We start from the raw sequence: 18,057 nt of genomic DNA on the forward strand, positions 1-18,057 counted from the left end.
GAGCCCAGGCAATATAATGGAACAATGAATCCATCATGGAATTGATTTTTTTTAAATCAAAGCTGGAACTTGGAATATTAATTAGAGGCCAGTGGATGTTGGTATCATTTAAAAATTTTAAGATTCAAATATTCTAGAACTCTGAAGCATTGTAAGAGTATGATTAATTATTTTAAGCAGGAAGATTATGTTTTTAAGCTGAATTGTTTTCTAACAATTAGCAGCTTTGTTGCAATCTAAATAAATTAATATGCATATTGAAAATATGATTGAGTCATTTCTATCAGCACCTATTGGATATGTTGATAATTTTACATAGATATCTTAATCAGCTACACATGTGCACAATTCAGCAATGCAAAAGCTATAATTTTAGCTTTGGAAATGAATAAAGTTGTATTTCCATTATTAACACAAATGTGAGTTTTCATCCATTCCTATGTTATTGAATCTCATAAATTTTCCCTATATGATATTACATAAATATGTATCCAGACAAATGGGAAAATGCAAGCAAACACCAACATTTTCTTCAATACCAACATGAAGAATCTTTCTCATGAAGAATTCTGTTTTAAACTGCAGCACTACCACAAAAGCAAATTCTTACACGAATAAAGAATAGAAAGAACGTTGGTCTTACCTGAACGTTTTTTTCTGGAGTAGTGGAGGGAGGGGTCACAGCAGGGTTAACACAGCCTGATTGGTCCATTTGACTGAGAGAAAACTTCTTAACCTTCGCCTTCTCCCTTTGGTTCCCAGTTTCCGCGATGTCACGGCCAGCACCTGCAAGTCAAACACAAACAAGGACAAGCCCCCTCGGGGCCCCCGATTCTACACCTCCCGGACCCTGTCTAACTAACTAGGGTGGGAATGTGACCCCTCCCTCCACTACTCCAGAAAAAAACGTTCAGGTAAGACCAACGTTCTTTTTCCAGTAGAGTGGAGGGAGGGGTCACAGCAGGGACATACCCACGCTACGTCCCCAGGCGGGGAGACTGGGTCCCAGGTGAGGAATCGGCCACCACCCTCTGAAGGACCCTCCGGCCAAAAGATGCCTCAGCCGAGGCATAAGCATCCAAACGATAGTGCCTAATAAAAGGCGTGGGGGAGGCCCAGGCAGCCGCCCTACAAATATCCTCGAAGGGCGCCCTGGTGGCCCAGGCCGCCGAAGTAGCGGCACTGCGGGTGGAGTGAGCAGTGATCCCTGACGGGGGGGTCTTCCCAGAAGCCCCGTAAGCCTCAACTATGGCCAACCTAATCCATCTTCCGATGGTGGAAGAAGACACTTTGCATCCTAACGAGCCTGGATGAAAGGAAACAAATAACGCCTTGGTCTTCCTAATGCCCTCAGTTCACTTTAGGTATATGCGAACAGCCCGGCGAACATCCAGCTTATGCCACACCAACTCCCGCTCCCTCGAAGGGTTGGGACAAAAATTCGGGAGCACGACCTCCTGGGCCCTGTGAAACTGTGAATTCACCTTCGGAATGAACGAAGGATCCAAACGAAGGACCACCCTGTCCTGGTGTATTACACACAGGTCACTGCGTGAAGAAAGGGCCCCCAACTCCGAAATGCGCCTGGCCGATGTAATGGCCACTAAAAACACCACCTTAAGGGTAAGCAGACGCATGTGTACCGTCCTAAGTGGTTCGAACGGGGAGCTCGTCAAAGCCTGGAGAACCAGGGTCAGATCCCAGGTCGGAAATCTATGAACCGGAGGTGGCCGGATGTTAGCCGCCCCCTTCAGAAAACGCTTAATCAGGGGAGAACGGGAAAGGGTGGGGGAACCCTCCCCCCCCAGAATGGTGGCCAAAGCCGCCACTTGACGTTGGAGCGTATTATGCGACAAACCGTCCTCCAGCCCCTCCTGAAGGAACTCCAACACGTTCGGGACGGTAGCCCTAGAGGGATCCAACCCCAAGGGAATACACCACTTCACAAATGCCTTCCATGTGGCATTGTAAATCCTAACCGTGGACGGCCTCCTAGACGCCTCTAAGGTGGCTATAACTCCCGACGATAGTCTCTGCCCCCTCAGGATCCTCCGTTCAAGAGCCAGGCAGTCAGATGAAGCCACTGAGGCCCTGGGTGATGTAAAGCCCCCTGACTCAGAACGACCTCCCCCGGGGGAATCCTCCAGGGGTCTGCTACCGACAGCTGGACCAGGTCCGCGAACCAGGGTCTCCTCGGCCAGTATGGGGCTAACAGGATAACGAGAGCCCTCTCTGTGACTATCTTCCCTATCGTACGGGGAATGAGGGGAAGGGGAGGAAAGGCATAAAGAAGGCCCGGGGGCCACCGGCTCCTGAGAGCATCTGCTCCTTCCGCCGACGGAGACTGGAACCGGGTAAAGAACCGGGGCAGCTGAGCGTTGTCGGGGGAGGCGAACAGATCCACCCGGGGCGTGCCGAACCTGCTGCATATCTTCCGAAACAACTCCGGGCCCAGTTGCCACTCGCCATCGTCCAGGGTTGTGCGACTCAGCCAATCCGCTTGAAGATTGGATACTCCTGAGATGTGCTCCGCCACTATGGAGGCTAAGTGTCTCTCCGCTCACAAGCCCAATGACTGCGCCTCTCGCCAGAGTGAATGGGAGTGGGTGCCCCCCTGGCGATTGATATGGGCCTTCGTCGCCACATTGTCCGTGAGCAGGAGGACATGGCGCCCCCGCAGGTGATGACGAAAAGTCCGAAGGGCAAGTCGTGCGGCTTTCAGCTCCAGCCAATTGATGTTGTGGAGGAGATCTGAGGCAGACCAACGTCCCTGGGTCATGTCGGAGTCCATCACGGCCCCCCAGCCGAAGAGGCTGGCATCCGTCGTCACTGTGACTCTCTCGGGCTCCCAAAAACAAGCCCCCTGTTGCAGCGCTGGGGACAACCACCACCGAAAAGAGAGTCTCACCTCCGCTGGTAGAGGAACTGGCCGCAAGGAGTTGCTCATCATCCTTCTCTGGACTGGGATCAAGGCCCACTGGAGAGGTCGCAGGTGGAGCCGGGCCCAGGGCACTATCCCTATACAAGAGACCATCTTCCCCAGGAGTTGAGACAAGGTCAGGATGGAAACAGACCTTCTTTATCGTACGGAGGAGACCAGCCGGCGCAGGCTGGACAAGCGTTCTGGGGATAGGCGGACCCTCCCTGACTCGGAGTCTATCACTGTCCCTAGGTGTAGGATCTGCCTGGATGGGGACAGGTGGCTCTTGGGAAAGTTCACAGAAAACCCCAACGCCTGAAGCCAACGGATCATCAGCCGAAGATCCGACGTGGCTCTGGGGAGGGACTCCGCCTGAACGAGGACGTCGTCCAAGTAGCACTGAAGCCTCACCGGGATGGAACGCAGGTAAGCCACCAGTGCTGCCAGGACCTTGGTGAACGTCCGCGGAGCAGAGGCCAGACCAAACGGGAGAGCCCGGTACTGGCAATGCCTGCCCCGGTGAGAGAACCTGAGATAACGCCGGTGAGACTGAAGGATGGGGACGTGGAGATAGGCCTCCGTCAAATCTACTGAGGCCATGTAATCCCCCTTCCGAATCCCCTGCAGAATTGATTTCAGGGACGCCATCTTGAACCGTCTGTATACTAGGTAGCGGTTCAGGCGTTTCAGGTTGAGAATCGCCCTCCAACCCCCCAAGGATTTTGGAACTACAAACAGATGTGAATAGTAGCCAAGACCCCTCTCCGTCTCCGGAACGACCTCCACCGCCCTGATTTCTAGAAGATGGGCGACCGCGAGGTCCATGAGACGACGTCGCTCCGGGTCCCGAGCCGGGGGAAAAACTTTGAAAAAACTTGGGGGTTTGGAGAGGAATTCTAACCTTAGGCCGTGGCGAACGGTCGCCCTGACCCAACCGTCTGACGTGATCTGATCCCACTCGTCTGCATACAGTGCCAGGCGGCCTCCGATGGGATGACTCGGGTTCGAGTCATTTCCCTCTGCGGAAGGGACGGCCGCCCCCCCCCTCAAAAGGGCCGTTTGGACTGCGACTGATACCTAGAACGGTCCTGAAAGTTCTGCCTGTTGAACGACCTGTCCTGCCTGTACGGTTGGTATCGCTGATCCTGATCCCTGTCATAGGACTTGAACTGGGGCCTGCGATAGGGATGACTACGGGACTCCGCCTTCTTGGTGGATGTAGGCATAACCTTCTTTTTATCTTTGTTTTCCACCAAAATTGGGTCTAAGGAAGCCCCGAACAAATTTGGACCTGCAAAGGGGGCAGCCACCAGGTCCCACTTGGCCTTATAGTCCATCTGCCAGTTCCTGAGCCACAGGAGCCATCGAGAGGCCACAGATGTGGCCAAAGCACTTGAACCGAACCTAACAGCGTCTAGGGTCGCATCAGCCGAATACTGACACGCTGCCATTATTTTAGCCAAATCCTGGTGTACGCGCTCATCCTGGATCGGAATGCGATCCTGAAGCTGGCGGAGCCACATGACCGTTGTGCGGTTGAAATACGAGGCGGCAGCCGCCGCCCGCACCGCCCATGCTGAGGCCTTATAATTTTTACGTAAGGTGAGCTCCGCCCTCTTGTCCTCTGGCTTAAGTTTGTCTGCCGCGTCCCCCGAGACCACTGGGGAAGAGGAGACTAAAGCTGCTATGGGCTGATCTATAACTGGAAGCTGAATAGCCTGCACAAAGGACTTTTCCATGTTGTAGGCGCGACGGTCGTTGCTGCCAGGTGGGGAAAAGTTAGAAGGACGGGCCCATTGGCTAGTAGCCACCTCTAAGAAAAGAGGAGGAGCAGGAATCTCCTCCTTATTGGTGGCCGTCGCTGAGAACATGACCATGTCCGGATCCGTGGGCGGTGGGACCGTGGGGTCCCCCGTGCCCACCTTGGTGGTCCTCCTAGCCTTCTTAAGTAATGGTTGACTCCTATCAGATCTGCATGGAGAAGCAGAGGAAGAGGAAGGACTGAACACCCTGGCCACAGGTGGGGGAGGGCAGGGAGCCACCGTGCGTGGGGATCTGGATCTGGGCCTAGGATCCCTGGCCTGTCTCTTCTCAGCTCTTTCAATGACCTTCTCAATAGCCCTGGATCGCCTGAGCTCATCCCTCTGCAGGGCTCTCGAAGGTCTGTCCTCAGCTGAAGGCCTAGAAACCCGAGGCCTAACTGGGGGAGTGGGCTCAGCCTGATCTTCGCCTGCTTGAGCTGGCGCGGCCTGCTGGGACTCAGTTCTATCTGCCATCCCCACTCACGTGCTCCAGAACGAAGTTTTTGGTAGTAATTGCCCTTCAGCTGGTGAGAATCACCTGCTCCGGGCCTCCTGCAAAGTTGCAAACAGCACTGCCACGTTTTGCACAGCCTCTCCGTGTTGCAAGCCCCAAACACGTGACTCAAAATGGCCGCCGGCTTCTTTGGGCGGTGCTTACAAAAGCGCGCCTAAAAATGGCCGCCTACCTCACCCTTAATTGCTTCCAAACAAACACTCCAGAACACTGCTGGACTCCTAAGCCACGAGGAGCCTTCCAACACCAAAAAAACGACTCCGCGCTGCTGCCGTGGGCTGTAACCGGCCCGGGAAGCTAGCAGTTTGAATTAGAAGCCGAATAGCCGCTTTCGCGCCAAAAAGCCCCAGCGCGCTGCGAGCCTCACAGGAAAAGTTTTAAAAGGTAATTTAAAGCACGCAGGGTCGCCCGGCACACCCGAGACCCCAGGCACCAGTCCGGAGTGATCCCTTAGGAGGGGGGAGGAAGCGCCCCCCCCCTGACTATCTCAGCCTCCTGAGGGCAGCTGAACAACAGCCCTGCAAGGCGGACCCACTACAAAAATTTTTTGAAATAAAAGAATCTGAATTCAAAGTACCAACAACACTAATACTGACTAATAAAACCCAATAAAACACTCTTACTAGGAACCAAACCTGTGTCTTGGACCTTGACTGAGAGGAAACTGGGAACCAAAGGGAGAAGGCGAAGGTTAAGAAGTTTTCTCTCAGTCAAATGGACCAATCAGGCTGTGTTAACCCTGCTGTGACCCCTCCCTCCACTCTACTGGAAAATACCTTTAATTACTCAGTGACAGTTTATAGCATTAGTAATTATGGAGGTGCTCTTTAATATATGAATAATGTAGGCAGACCAAACATCTAGATTCTGCAGCTATATGACTGATTATTGAATCTAAATAATCAATCAGAGTGATCTCGTGTTCACATTCTTCACATGAACTGTTTCAGATTAAAAAAAATCTCATTGGATAGCAAATCTATCTGATGAATATTTAATAGGAATTTTTTAATCTTATACTATGTATTTGCTTAATTTGCTTCAGAGGTTGTATTCAGCCAGTTCTGGAGAACTGGTAGTGGCAATTTTGAGTAGTTCGGAGAACCGGCAAATAGACTGGCCCCTCCCCCGCTGCCTCTGATCTTCTTTTGTTGTCCTCAAAAAGGGGAATGGACCTGGAAAACAGGTTAGTGGGGTGGGGAGGGAATGGGGATTTTGCAGTAACCTTCCCCTGCCATGCCCACCAAGCCACGCCACGCCCACAGAACCAGTAGTAAAAAAAAAAATGAATCTCACCACTGATCTAGTTCATTTTAGCACATAATCTTTAGCCAAAAAAAATTAATTAACTTCATTTATTTCAAAAGCTTTCAATTAGGAGTAGAAAATGTGTGGCCTTCTGAATGTTTCAGAACAATTAGGCCAGTGATGAGCAACGTTGAATATTGCATTTTGGTGACATTGGGAAGGCTACAAGTTCCCTGTCTCTGGTCTGGAGAATAATGCATTTAATAATGTAATATATGTTTCAGTCACAAATCAGATGTATAGCAATGGTTCTCAATCATTCATACCTTAAGTTCCATCGATCACTTTCAAAGATCGTGGGTTTCACTAAATTGGGCATGCCGTTTTCCAGTTTAGGCAGGTGAATGGCTTCCCAAGTAGATTAATATTGAATAAACACCAGAAAGGTATTTGATCCAATGGGCAATAAACACATAACTGTATAATGCTTTTTGCACTTGATGTAATTCTATTTCTTCTCCTTATAATCAAGGGACAAGCAAAAATATTGGAACTGACTTTTCCCCCACTAAATTATTGTGATATCACATGTGATACAACACACTCTGAACAACACAATGAATGCACTTTGTATATATTTCCCCATTATTATGATATTTTAGTGAACAATGTCAACTTTGGATTATTTTCTGTGAATGTTCTCTTTTTATTTCAACTGTTGTCATTATTATTGTTCCAATATGTTTGGTACACAACAGATACAATGAATGCTTTTATCTAAATGCACCATATTGTTTTCTCAAGCTACTAAGGCAATAATAAACAACCACAGCGAAATCCTTTTACTTAATTAACTTCTTTTCATGTATTCTTATTTATTAATCTATCAAATATTTTAAGAATTTGAACTAACAAAAGATTAGCTTTCCTGTACCTTGGGATGTTCCAGAATGATGAGAAATCATTTATTTCACAAGCATTAAATAGCTGACATATTCTATTGTAGAGAAACATACTGTATATTTTTATATTAATGACTTTCATACTATGTTCCCAAGTATTCTGGGATTGTTTGGAAATTTGTCAGGGACTTATCAGTGAGATTCTTCACAACATCAGATAAACCTAGATAGAATAGAGCTTTCCCACGGTTACCAATCTAGATTATACTACACAACAGCAGAAGAGTGTATACTAATGCCAGAATGTGCTACAGAATCTGGTTTGAGCATTTTAATTAAATGTAGGAGAAGTTGCTTAGCATACTCCTTAAGCAGCAAAAGATGGTCAACACATAAATATTTAAAAATCATTGATTTATTTGGAATTGTTGGAGTAGCGTGGGAGTACCTTCATAAACCTCTATGCAGTCCTTGAATACAAATCTCGGGGTTGTTTCAATACTATTTCAGAGGTAATAAAATTTGATCCCTCTATCAAAAAGATATTTCCTTCTTAAGGCAGCCCATACAATTAAAAAAAGTGTGAAGCTATCTGGAAAAAAAATATACAAGAACTATCTGACACATAGTCTGTATCTAAAAACTTATCAGCTTCAGAAGTACTCCCGACTTGAAGAGATAAAGACTCAATATTGTCATTCCAAAATATAAGATTTCTAACAGTGGGGAATCAAAAATTCTATATAATTTCACTGTTCTTTCTTTTCCTAACAGAGTATTAATGCCATTTATTCCTCTGACTTCTAAATGCTTATATCTGAAAATTCCTACAAAAGTCAAGAGCAGCTTGAAGGACCTTTGAAAGAAAATGATAAAATACAGAACTGTTTAAAAAAATATTCTGAAACACGCATACTTACACATTTACATGCATTACAACTTTAGGTATTTATTTATAAAATATTAAATTATAATTTACACAATATTATATTACATGCAGGATGATTCCTCACCTACCTGACTCTCTGGAAATTTGTATAAAAGATTCCATGCCTTTTTCACCATAGCTGCCTTCAGAAGCCAAGGTGGAAACATAGTTCCATCCCAAAGCTCTCACAATGTCCACCATTGCCTGTGCTTGGAAGGAATCTGGAGGAACAACCCGTGAGAAGAAATCGTAGCGCCGGTCATCACTTAACTCTGGTGCAGTTGAAGCATAACTGATTTGGGGTATCTAGAGAGAGAAAAAAGAACAGTTAATGGGACTTATGAATTGATAAACTCAACACACGTACAAAACAATTAGTTTGAGCTGTAATACAATTAGCCTTCCAGATGCTCATCTGTTACTTTCTATCTTCATCAGCCCATAAGTGAAAGTCAATGAAGCTATCTTTCAAATAATTTTCATCACAGGAATACTAATGGGTAGGTATTACTTCTATCAGCCTTGAACCCCAACTTTCATTAAGTTGCTGAAGCAAGTTTACGTATTTGCCTAGATTTAATTGCGGATAAACCTGAAGTAAATGCAGCTGCTGAATCAGTCTGGTACTGGGTGAATTGCCCCTAACGTTTAAACATCTGTAGTGATTTGATATTTGAACTTCCTCAGGCTGCTATATGCTGCCATCATTTTGCACTGGTTATCATCCATTTCATTAATAACCATTGTCTACAAATAACAATAAATCCAGTTAATCAGACACTACCACCTCCAGCATGATGCCTTCTCAAACTCCAGTCGTTTAGTGAGGCAGGACAACTTCAAGGAGCAGTTTGATTCTTAAATAAGAAAAATGGGTTGCTTACTGAATACATTTCTCTTGGCTCAGGTAGGAAAGTGACACTGGGATGCATAAGCAAAATACAAAGGTGTTTTAAATACAATAAATGGGGCTATTTTCTCTGCCTTTTACTGAAAAAAGGCAGCCTTCATCCAATAATATTTTTTCCCAACAATAACCCTTCTTCTTCCTAGCGTTATTCCCACAGGTGCAGGTCCTCTTTTCGGATCACTGAACGCCACTTTGCATGGTCAGCTGCATCTTCAGGGAGCAGGCCCATGGCTTACATATCTTGTTCCCCGCAATAATCCTATGCCACAAATTTCTGAATTATTCCCTGAATATTTGAGATATAAACAAACAAACAAAAACCCTATGAAATGGAGAGGGACGATCACTGCCATACTTCTACTATTAATGTATTTTTAGTTATTTGAAACATTTATATAGCTGCTTGTCTTCTTACCAACTCTTGAGTGTCTTCCAATGTATGTATGTATGTATGCACGCATGCATGTAGGTATGTGTCAGATCCGTGTATCTGTCATTTGCCAGAGGAAGGGGGAGAGAATTATAATTTGTTACAATTATTTGCTATTTTCCTCTCTTTGTGTCTTCCGTATTGCATTGCATTCTTGTATAACTTTTCACCTGATTTATAAACATTGCCTGGTGCCTCCACTGCCCGGCTATTTCTCACCTCTTAGTGAATGTACAGGGGGGAGTGGGCCATGTGGACAGCAGAGTCAGAAGATGGCCCTGAGAAAGCTCCCTCTTCTTAGAGAAGTAACATCTTCACGCCTGTCAATTGGCTGAATCCACACCGGACAGTTGGGAGGGGCCTCTAATTCATTTTTTCTTAATTGTATGGCCTGAGCGACCTCGTATTTGCCCTGCTATCACCCCTTTTCAATAAAAGGCTCCTTTTGAAATGCCAAGTTTTAAGAGTCTTTGCTTTCCCGAATAAGGGGGAGAGGCTGGCCGTACAGTATGTATGTCAAGTAATAATTCCCATTGGATTAATTGATCCTGATTCCAAGTAACAAATCAAACTGTTTTTCAAATTTATATATAAGAAACCCAGCTAGATTAACAGAATATTTTCACTGCTTACCAAGAGGCTAGATAAATATATTAGAAGTGTACATGATTAAATTGTTACAGAATCACATTCAGAGCTTTAGGTCTTTTGCTTTTTATTCTAGTTGGAGGAAAAAAGTGAATATAAGTACGGATGGCATCGAAGACTCTGAAAAAACATATTATCAGAGTTTTAATTTTCTCTCTCGCTCTTCTCATTTTTATTCCAATACATCTTGCAGCTTTGTAGTCCCTTTTTCTTAATCATCTCTATTCCCTGAAAGAGCATTGCCATTCCTAGGTACATAGTCATCAACTTAGATGTACAAAGCAAACAACATCTGCTCAAGTCAGTCTTTTTTAAAAACTATTTTTACTACAAGTCTGGTTCATTCACTAAATTCGGTTCCTGAATAGTCAGGTCAGTGATGAATTATAAACTGCCAATTTGTTTCTACATACCTGACAATAAGCAGGTACATTTGTAATAAATATAAATCTGAAAGAGATTATTAAAGAATCTGAAATTTACATCTTGCTGGGCTTTAGATTACTTAACTACCATGGACGGTGCATTGTCAGCTCTCAAGGATTTTTGACATAGAAATGACACCATTGTTGTGTGTATAAACTTGCACATTTATTGAAGTATCTATCCATCTTTCTGATGCTGAATTCAGATGATCTACATATCTCAGGCAAAAAAATGCATACTCATGAAGGTAAAACAGAGATAACTTGAAGTGGTAAAAGAGTAGTAGTAGTAGTGAAATACAGGTTTTGTCAAACTCCCAAGTAGGCACAAATTAGAGTTAAGCTTCCCAAAGATTTGAACAATACAATTAGAAGTAAATATTTGTTTTATTTCAGAAATGGTCAACATTGCAAACTGTTGGCAACCATTGAATAGGTTAATAGTTTGATGGTAAAACAGAATTTCCATACATTTCTAGTTGACATCTAGCACTCTCTTTCATGAATGTAATGTAATATTTCTTTATTTAATGTATGTATTAAATTTGTTTGCCGCCCATCTTGCCACGGCAAATAAATTTAATAAATAAATTTGGATTTATTTGATAAATACTTGACAACCATTTCTCAAAATCACTCATTTTAATGCAGTGGTTCTCCATTTTTTCCACCTCTCAATTATTCCCTTTCTTTATCTTAAATAATGTAAAAACCATCACAAAAAAAGAACCCAGAATCAAGCGTCTCTATAGTGATGGCCCCAAATTGAATCCTTGACTTACAAACAAACAATTACACATTGTTCAGTACCTCCATTACCTGCCCAAATGACCCCACTTTAAAAGGCCCTGCATTAATGGCTTTTGCATGTTTCTGAATTCCTTGCCACTTAATGGAATGCAAAGAGGCAGTATTAGTTTGGTAAATGTGTATGTTGTAATATTGGGCTGACTTGAGGATGGATATTTAGAAGCAGGAAAAGGTCCAATCCAGATTTGTTGCCCTTACAAAAACAACAACAAAAGCATCTACCTTGTTTTCCATTTCAAGGAATTTCATCACTATTTTTTTTTTCTTTAAGTGGCCTTTCTAAGGTCAGATTACCAGACAGGGGTGGGAAAAACTAAAACGTGAAGGAAACACAAAGTATAAGAAATTTGGGGAGGAAAATCAGGTTGAGACAAAGAGGTTGTGGAGAGTCTGAAATATAAAATGAAATAAATGAATGCAGCATACAAAACAATTATGGTCCCTATCTTTATTCCATATGCATTACTGCTGGCAAGTCCACTAACTATTGTTGCTACAATATTTCCCTAAACTTTCCTAAACTCTGGCTTAATTTGTCAGCTGTGAAGCCATATATGGTCACATCAAATTTACATGGAACAAATCATGGATATCACCTGCCCAAATGACCCCACTTTAAAAGGCCCTGCATTAATGGCTTTTGCATGTTTCTGAATTCCTTGCCACTTAATGGAATCGGACTGCAAAGAGGCAGAATTAGTTTGGTCTAGTGCAGGACTTACGACCACAATGGAACCCAAAATATATGTTGCTAAGTGAGACATTTGTAAAGTAGTTTTGCCCCATTCTATGACCTTTCTTGCCACAGTTGTTATGTGAATCATTGGAGGTGGCAAGTTAGTAAGATGGCTGTTAAGTGAATCTGGATTTCCCATTGATTTTGCTTGTCAGAAAGTCGCAAAAGGGAATCACATGACCCTGGGACATTGCAACCGTCATAAACATGAATCAATCGCCCAATGTATGAATTCTGATCACATGACAACAGGGATGCTACAATGGTCATTCATAAGTGTAAAAAGTGGTCATAAGTCACTTTTTTCAGTGCTGTTGTAACTTTGAACAGTCACTAAATGAACTGTTGTAAATTGAGAAAACTTGTACAGATTTGCAATTTATTTACCATGTTAAATGGAGAGAATCCCCATTGAGACCAGTTGTTGTGACCCTCACAAAGTCGGCTGGCAGGTTTAAAAAAACCACCTTATCCTGAGTCGATTCTGGTTAGTAGAAGAATGCCTTATTAGTGAGGTCAACCCATTCAACCCATCCTACTTCACTTAGATGAGTAAAATAGAGCAACTCTTAACCTGGGAGTGCTGAAATTCAATTTAATTAAAGTGTAATGCTTTTAAAACATACACATAACCCATATTGAATATTGTCTTTTTTGGCATTATATCATTTCTAACTTTTCTTTTATGTTTGCTTCTCTCCGTTGAAAAACAAAATGTCAATCATATGGGTGAAGGGCAGGGAAGATAGAAAAATTAAATAGACATGAACAGAGGATGAGAAGGAACATTGTAAACCAAGATGAACTTGATAGGAGATTTAGCTTAACATGTAATTCAAGTTGGGTAGAAACAATCTCGTAGACGACCCTCACTCTGTCAAAAACCTAGGAGTACTCATCTAAAATTATCTAAGCTCCAGAGCTCACTGTAACAGCATTGCCAAAAAGTTGTTAACCTAATTTTGTGAAGCTTCTTCTCGGTTAACACTGTATTTATAACAAGGGTACACAAGACCTTTGTCAGGCAAATTCTTGAATACAGCTTGTCCGCCAGGAACCCACACTGTATATCAGACATTAACACAATTGAGCAGGTTCAGAGGTACTTCATGAGAAGAGTTCTCCACACCTCTACTCACAATAGAATCTCTTATGCCACCAGGCTTGAAATTTTTTGGCCTTGGACAATCTGGAACTGTGCGGCCTGCGGTCCGATCTAAGCATATTACACAAAATTGTCTGCTATAACATCTTGCCTGTCAACAACTTCTTCACCTTCAATCACAATAATACACCCGCAAAAAATCGATACAAACTCAAGGTAAACTGCTTCAAACTTGATTGCAGAAAATACGACTTCAGCAACAGAGTGGTCAATGCCTGGAATGCACTACCTAACTGTGGTTTCATTCTCAACCCCCCACAGCTTCAACCTCAAACTGTCTCCCCTGGACTTCCCATTCTTAAGAGGTCCATAAAGAGGGTGTGCATAAGTGCACCAGTGTGCCTACCATCCCTGTATTACTGTCCCCATTTATTTGTACTCATTTCCTTTGTTCATGTCCATGTTTATACTTATACCTGTTATCTTGTACATAATTGACAGACAAACAAACAAACAAACAAACAATAATTCAAAGAGAAAGAATTTGCTTCCAGGTCGATATTATAACAAAATCTGGCACCACCATATCTTAGTGAAAATAAGGAAAGGCACCTTACCTTTGAATGTTATAATTTTTACAAGAAGAAAAAACCACATCAGTTTATTTGCGTAATGGAAAATAGGCAGCATCTCCTTACAAACACAAAAGTAGTAGGTTAAAGTATTCTTACATTCCCTGCTTCTCTCCCCCCACCCCCAATGAGTGAGTTAGTCTGAATTCAATTTATTCATCCCAGGTTCTGAGTTTGTCAATAGGTGTAAATCAAGAATTTTGGCTTTAAAGCAAACTACTTTTTTTCAAGAAACATACAGTTCCATGGATGGCTTGTATAATAATTTTTAAATCAATTCTCATGCCTCAGAAATCCATAATTTTTGATGTCTTGAGAGAACCCCAGAAAATTTGTAGCTGGCTGATTTATCACTTTCTTTTGAAATACAGCTTCTAGCTTATATATAAAAGCTAGTTCAGTATTTGCTAAAGTAGAAATGAATTTGTAGGGATGAGAGGAAATGAAATCTCAGGGTTTGGGAGGGATTTCTATGTACGCCTGCAGGTACTTAATTATTATTTTTTATTGTCACATAACCAGCATGGATTCTTTTTAATCAGGAGGGAATAGGCTATATATGGTAGAACATTATAACAGACCAAGAAGCAAACATGGTGACATTCTAATGGAAAGCTTCAATAAAATGAATTTCATTTTCACTCTAAAAGTCTGCTAAATGCTCTATATTCTTTCTGAATGCTTCTGCTCTGTATACCTGCTTGCCTGTTCTATCTGTGAATGTAAAGGGGTAAGGTACATTTTCCTGCAAAAAATGTTGTTTAAGATATTACAAGAATATATGATAGGATCCTTTTTTTTAAAAAAATGCAATGATTCAGGGGTTTATTAGTTCTTAAATCTAAGGAAACTAATCTTTGTTTCAGCAAGTCACAAATCATTTCCTTCTTTAAAAGTACCATTTTTGATCATATTATAATGCTTTTCCAACTGTGCATGATGCTGCAGTTGTTTTTTAAAAGATGATACCCTGCTGCCATGGAAATAAGGATGTCAACAGAACCATTTCCAAATTGAAGTTGAATAAAAAGAGATTGACAAGGAAATGGAATTTGCTGAAGCAAAGTAACAAAGGAGATCATTTTCATAAAGAAAGATTTTCGTAAAAGAAAATTTAAGAAGCTATGAGCATTACATTTATTGGACAGTCACTAGCTCTGTCAGGAACTATTACCCAATATAAGTAATTAGAACCAGTTTGGTCTAGTGATTAAGACACCAGGCTAGAAAGTGGAAGAATGTGAGTTCAAGCTGCCTTAGCTATGAAACCAGCTGGATGACTTTGGGCCAGTCACTCTCTCTCAGTCCAACCCACCTTTAAGTTTGCTGTTGCAAGGAAAACAGAAGGAGGAAGATGTATTGGATGTGTTTGAGTTATTTGTAAAAATAATAAATATCCTTAAAATGAGGGATGAAAGATAAGTAACCAATTAAGCTCATAAAGATGCTGCAACTTATATGTCAGAACTTGAGATGAAAGATACAAGGGCAGCATTTGTTTGATGGCCTCACATCATCATGCAATCTCATCCCAAGCTCTGATCTTTTTGGGACATTTATGTAAAATTATAACACAACACAAAGAAAAGGAGCTCACATCATGATAGCATGATAGCACAAGGTCGCTTTTGTCAGACTGACAGTTTTGTCATCCCACAAAGATTCCACTGGTTTAGGAAGAAGCCATGTATAAATGAGGGATAGAATTGGACATGGTATGAATTAAAAAATGTGAAAGGCATAGAATCAATTAAGGACAAATTATGTGGATCAGGATATAATCAAATAAATTATAATTTCAAAAGCTGTGAAATAGTATCTAGCACTATGATATAAGCAAGGCACTGAAAAAAGTGACGTATGACTATTTTTCATACTTATGACCAGGGTTGAAATTCAGCAGGTTCTGACGGGTTCTGGAGAACCAGTAGCAGAAATTTTGAGTAGTTTGGAGAACTGGCAAATACCATCTCTGTCTGGCCCCAGAGTGGGGAGGGAATGGGGATTTTGCAGTATCCTTCCCCTGCCATGCCCACCAAGTCACGGCCACAGAATCAGAAGTAAAAAAAAAAAGTTGAATTTCACCACTGCTTATGACCGTTGTGGCATTCCCATGGTCACATGATCAAAATTCAGATGCTTGGCCACTGACTCATATTCATGACACGTGCAGTGCCCCAGGGTCATGCAATGCCATTTTGCTACCTTATGATAAGCAAAGCCAATGGGGAAGCCAGAGTCACTTAAGAACCATTTATTTATTAAAGAACTGTGGTGCTTCACTTAACAACTGTGCCAAGAAAAGTTGTAAAATAGAACAGAGCTCACTTAACAAATGTCTTGCTTAGCAACAGAAACTTTCGGGGAAATTGTGATCATAAGTTGAGGACTATCTACAATTTCATGTACATGGAGGTTGAAATATATTTTCCCAGTAACTGTTCCTCCCCCCCTCTTATTCTTCCCTCCAGCTCCTCCTTTCCAATTGTCCATTTCGTCTTTTGCTTGTTCAGATATCTGGTACCCATCTCATACTGAAAGCAAGGAACTAAAGCTAGAAAAAGTAGTAGAAATCTCAAGGCTCTTGGGAGGATAGAGTCTATGCTTTTTATTGACAGTATTTATTAGTTGAGGGCCACTAAAGGTTTTAGAACTGCCTTAGGCACAAATCTAGATGGTTGACATTGCGTCAGTCACTCTTTCTCAGAGATTTGTCCTGGCCAGTCATGAGGAGTCAAGACTGACTCAAAGGCACCAAAAACCTCAGACAGTATGTTTGTAAGTTAGCAATTCACACTTAAGGTAAAGGTAAAGGTTCCCCTCGCACATATGTGTTAGTCGTTCCTACTCTAGGGAGCAGGGGGCAGTGCTCATCTCCATTTCAAAGCTGAAGAGCCAGCATTGTCCGAAGACATCTCCGTGGACATGTGGCTGCATGACTAAATGCTGAAGGTGAACGGAACACTGTTACCTTCCCACCAAAGGTGGTTCCTATTTTTCTACTTCTATTTTTACATGCTTTCAAACCGCTAGGTTGGCAGAAGCTGGGACAAGTAACGGGAGTTCTATCTGTTAGCAGCACTAGGGATTCAAATCCCACGAACCACCGACCTTTCTGATTGACAAGCTCAGCCACAGAGCCCAAAATAAAAGAAATCAAAAGGTTTCTCATAGTTGACCCTGATATTTGTGCTAGGAATTACTAACTTGCTTTGGCCTGTTCTTTTTTCTGATTCTTCATAGCTTGCAAAGAACTACAGGCATTTATGACAACATAAATGCAGCATCTCATAGATCAGAACTTAGTAGTAAATTTTCCTATTCATCTTTTGTTTTTGTTACACAGGTGGAATTTAATAAAATGAGACCAGCTTAAACTTAAAGCAGAAGAGTTGTCAAAAACATTATATAAAATAAAAAAGCAATTTCTTGAAGAACTGTAAGTGATTAAGTTCATGCATATGTGTATTTGTTGACATATTAATGAGTTCCCACTGGGGTATTATTAAGTGCATAGTTTGCGCTAATTTCACTTTCAGCTTTCTATTAAGTTTTACTGATATAGTTTCCAGACAATGGGGGGAAATGTACAAAAACAAATTTCTAACCTTTTGATATGTAACTTAGTATTAATTTCCTTAAATGAAAACAATGTCTGATTTTTTTAAAAAAGGAGCAATTGGAGAAGTTTTAGTTGGGCACCAAAAGTACTTGAATGCTGCACTTGATGGGTGATTAACACCATCCATTCTGAATTAAGTGACATCCTTATTCACAGTGATGTAGAAATGTTCTTCTGACAGAGCTTAAATATCAGGTTTCAAAGATGCCATTTGTTTTCCAATTTCTTCATTCATCACATAATAATAAGCTTTGACATTTCATCTGCAATGAATACTTTAAAAAAAAAACATCTGAATTAAGATTAGTTTAAAGCTTCTATTTCTAGTACACGAATAGCTAGCAAAAATAAAAATGTATAACTTCTGTTCCTAAATATCCACTAACATGATGTGGTTAAGTCCAGTGACACACACTGCCCTATTA

The 18,057-nt window shown here is 42.1% G+C and overlaps 1 protein-coding gene across 2 annotated transcripts in view; it reads right to left on the reverse strand.

Moving 5' to 3' along the window:
* The window catches only part of GRM7 (glutamate metabotropic receptor 7), a 562,205-nt gene that overhangs the window by 348,579 nt on the left and 195,569 nt on the right, over positions 1 to 18,057 (reverse strand). For both annotated transcript variants that reach the window (XM_081966278.1, XM_081966277.1), the window contains exon 2: positions 8,404 to 8,620. In XM_081966278.1, the coding sequence (XP_081822404.1) occupies positions 8,404 to 8,620 (217 nt within the window). The remainder of the gene's footprint in view (positions 1 to 8,403; positions 8,621 to 18,057) is intronic.

The sequence above is a fragment of the Natrix helvetica genome, assembly GCF_964273705.1.
Source record: "Natrix helvetica genome assembly, chromosome: 1".
NCBI classification, from domain to species: Eukaryota; Metazoa; Chordata; class Lepidosauria; order Squamata; family Natricidae; genus Natrix; species Natrix helvetica.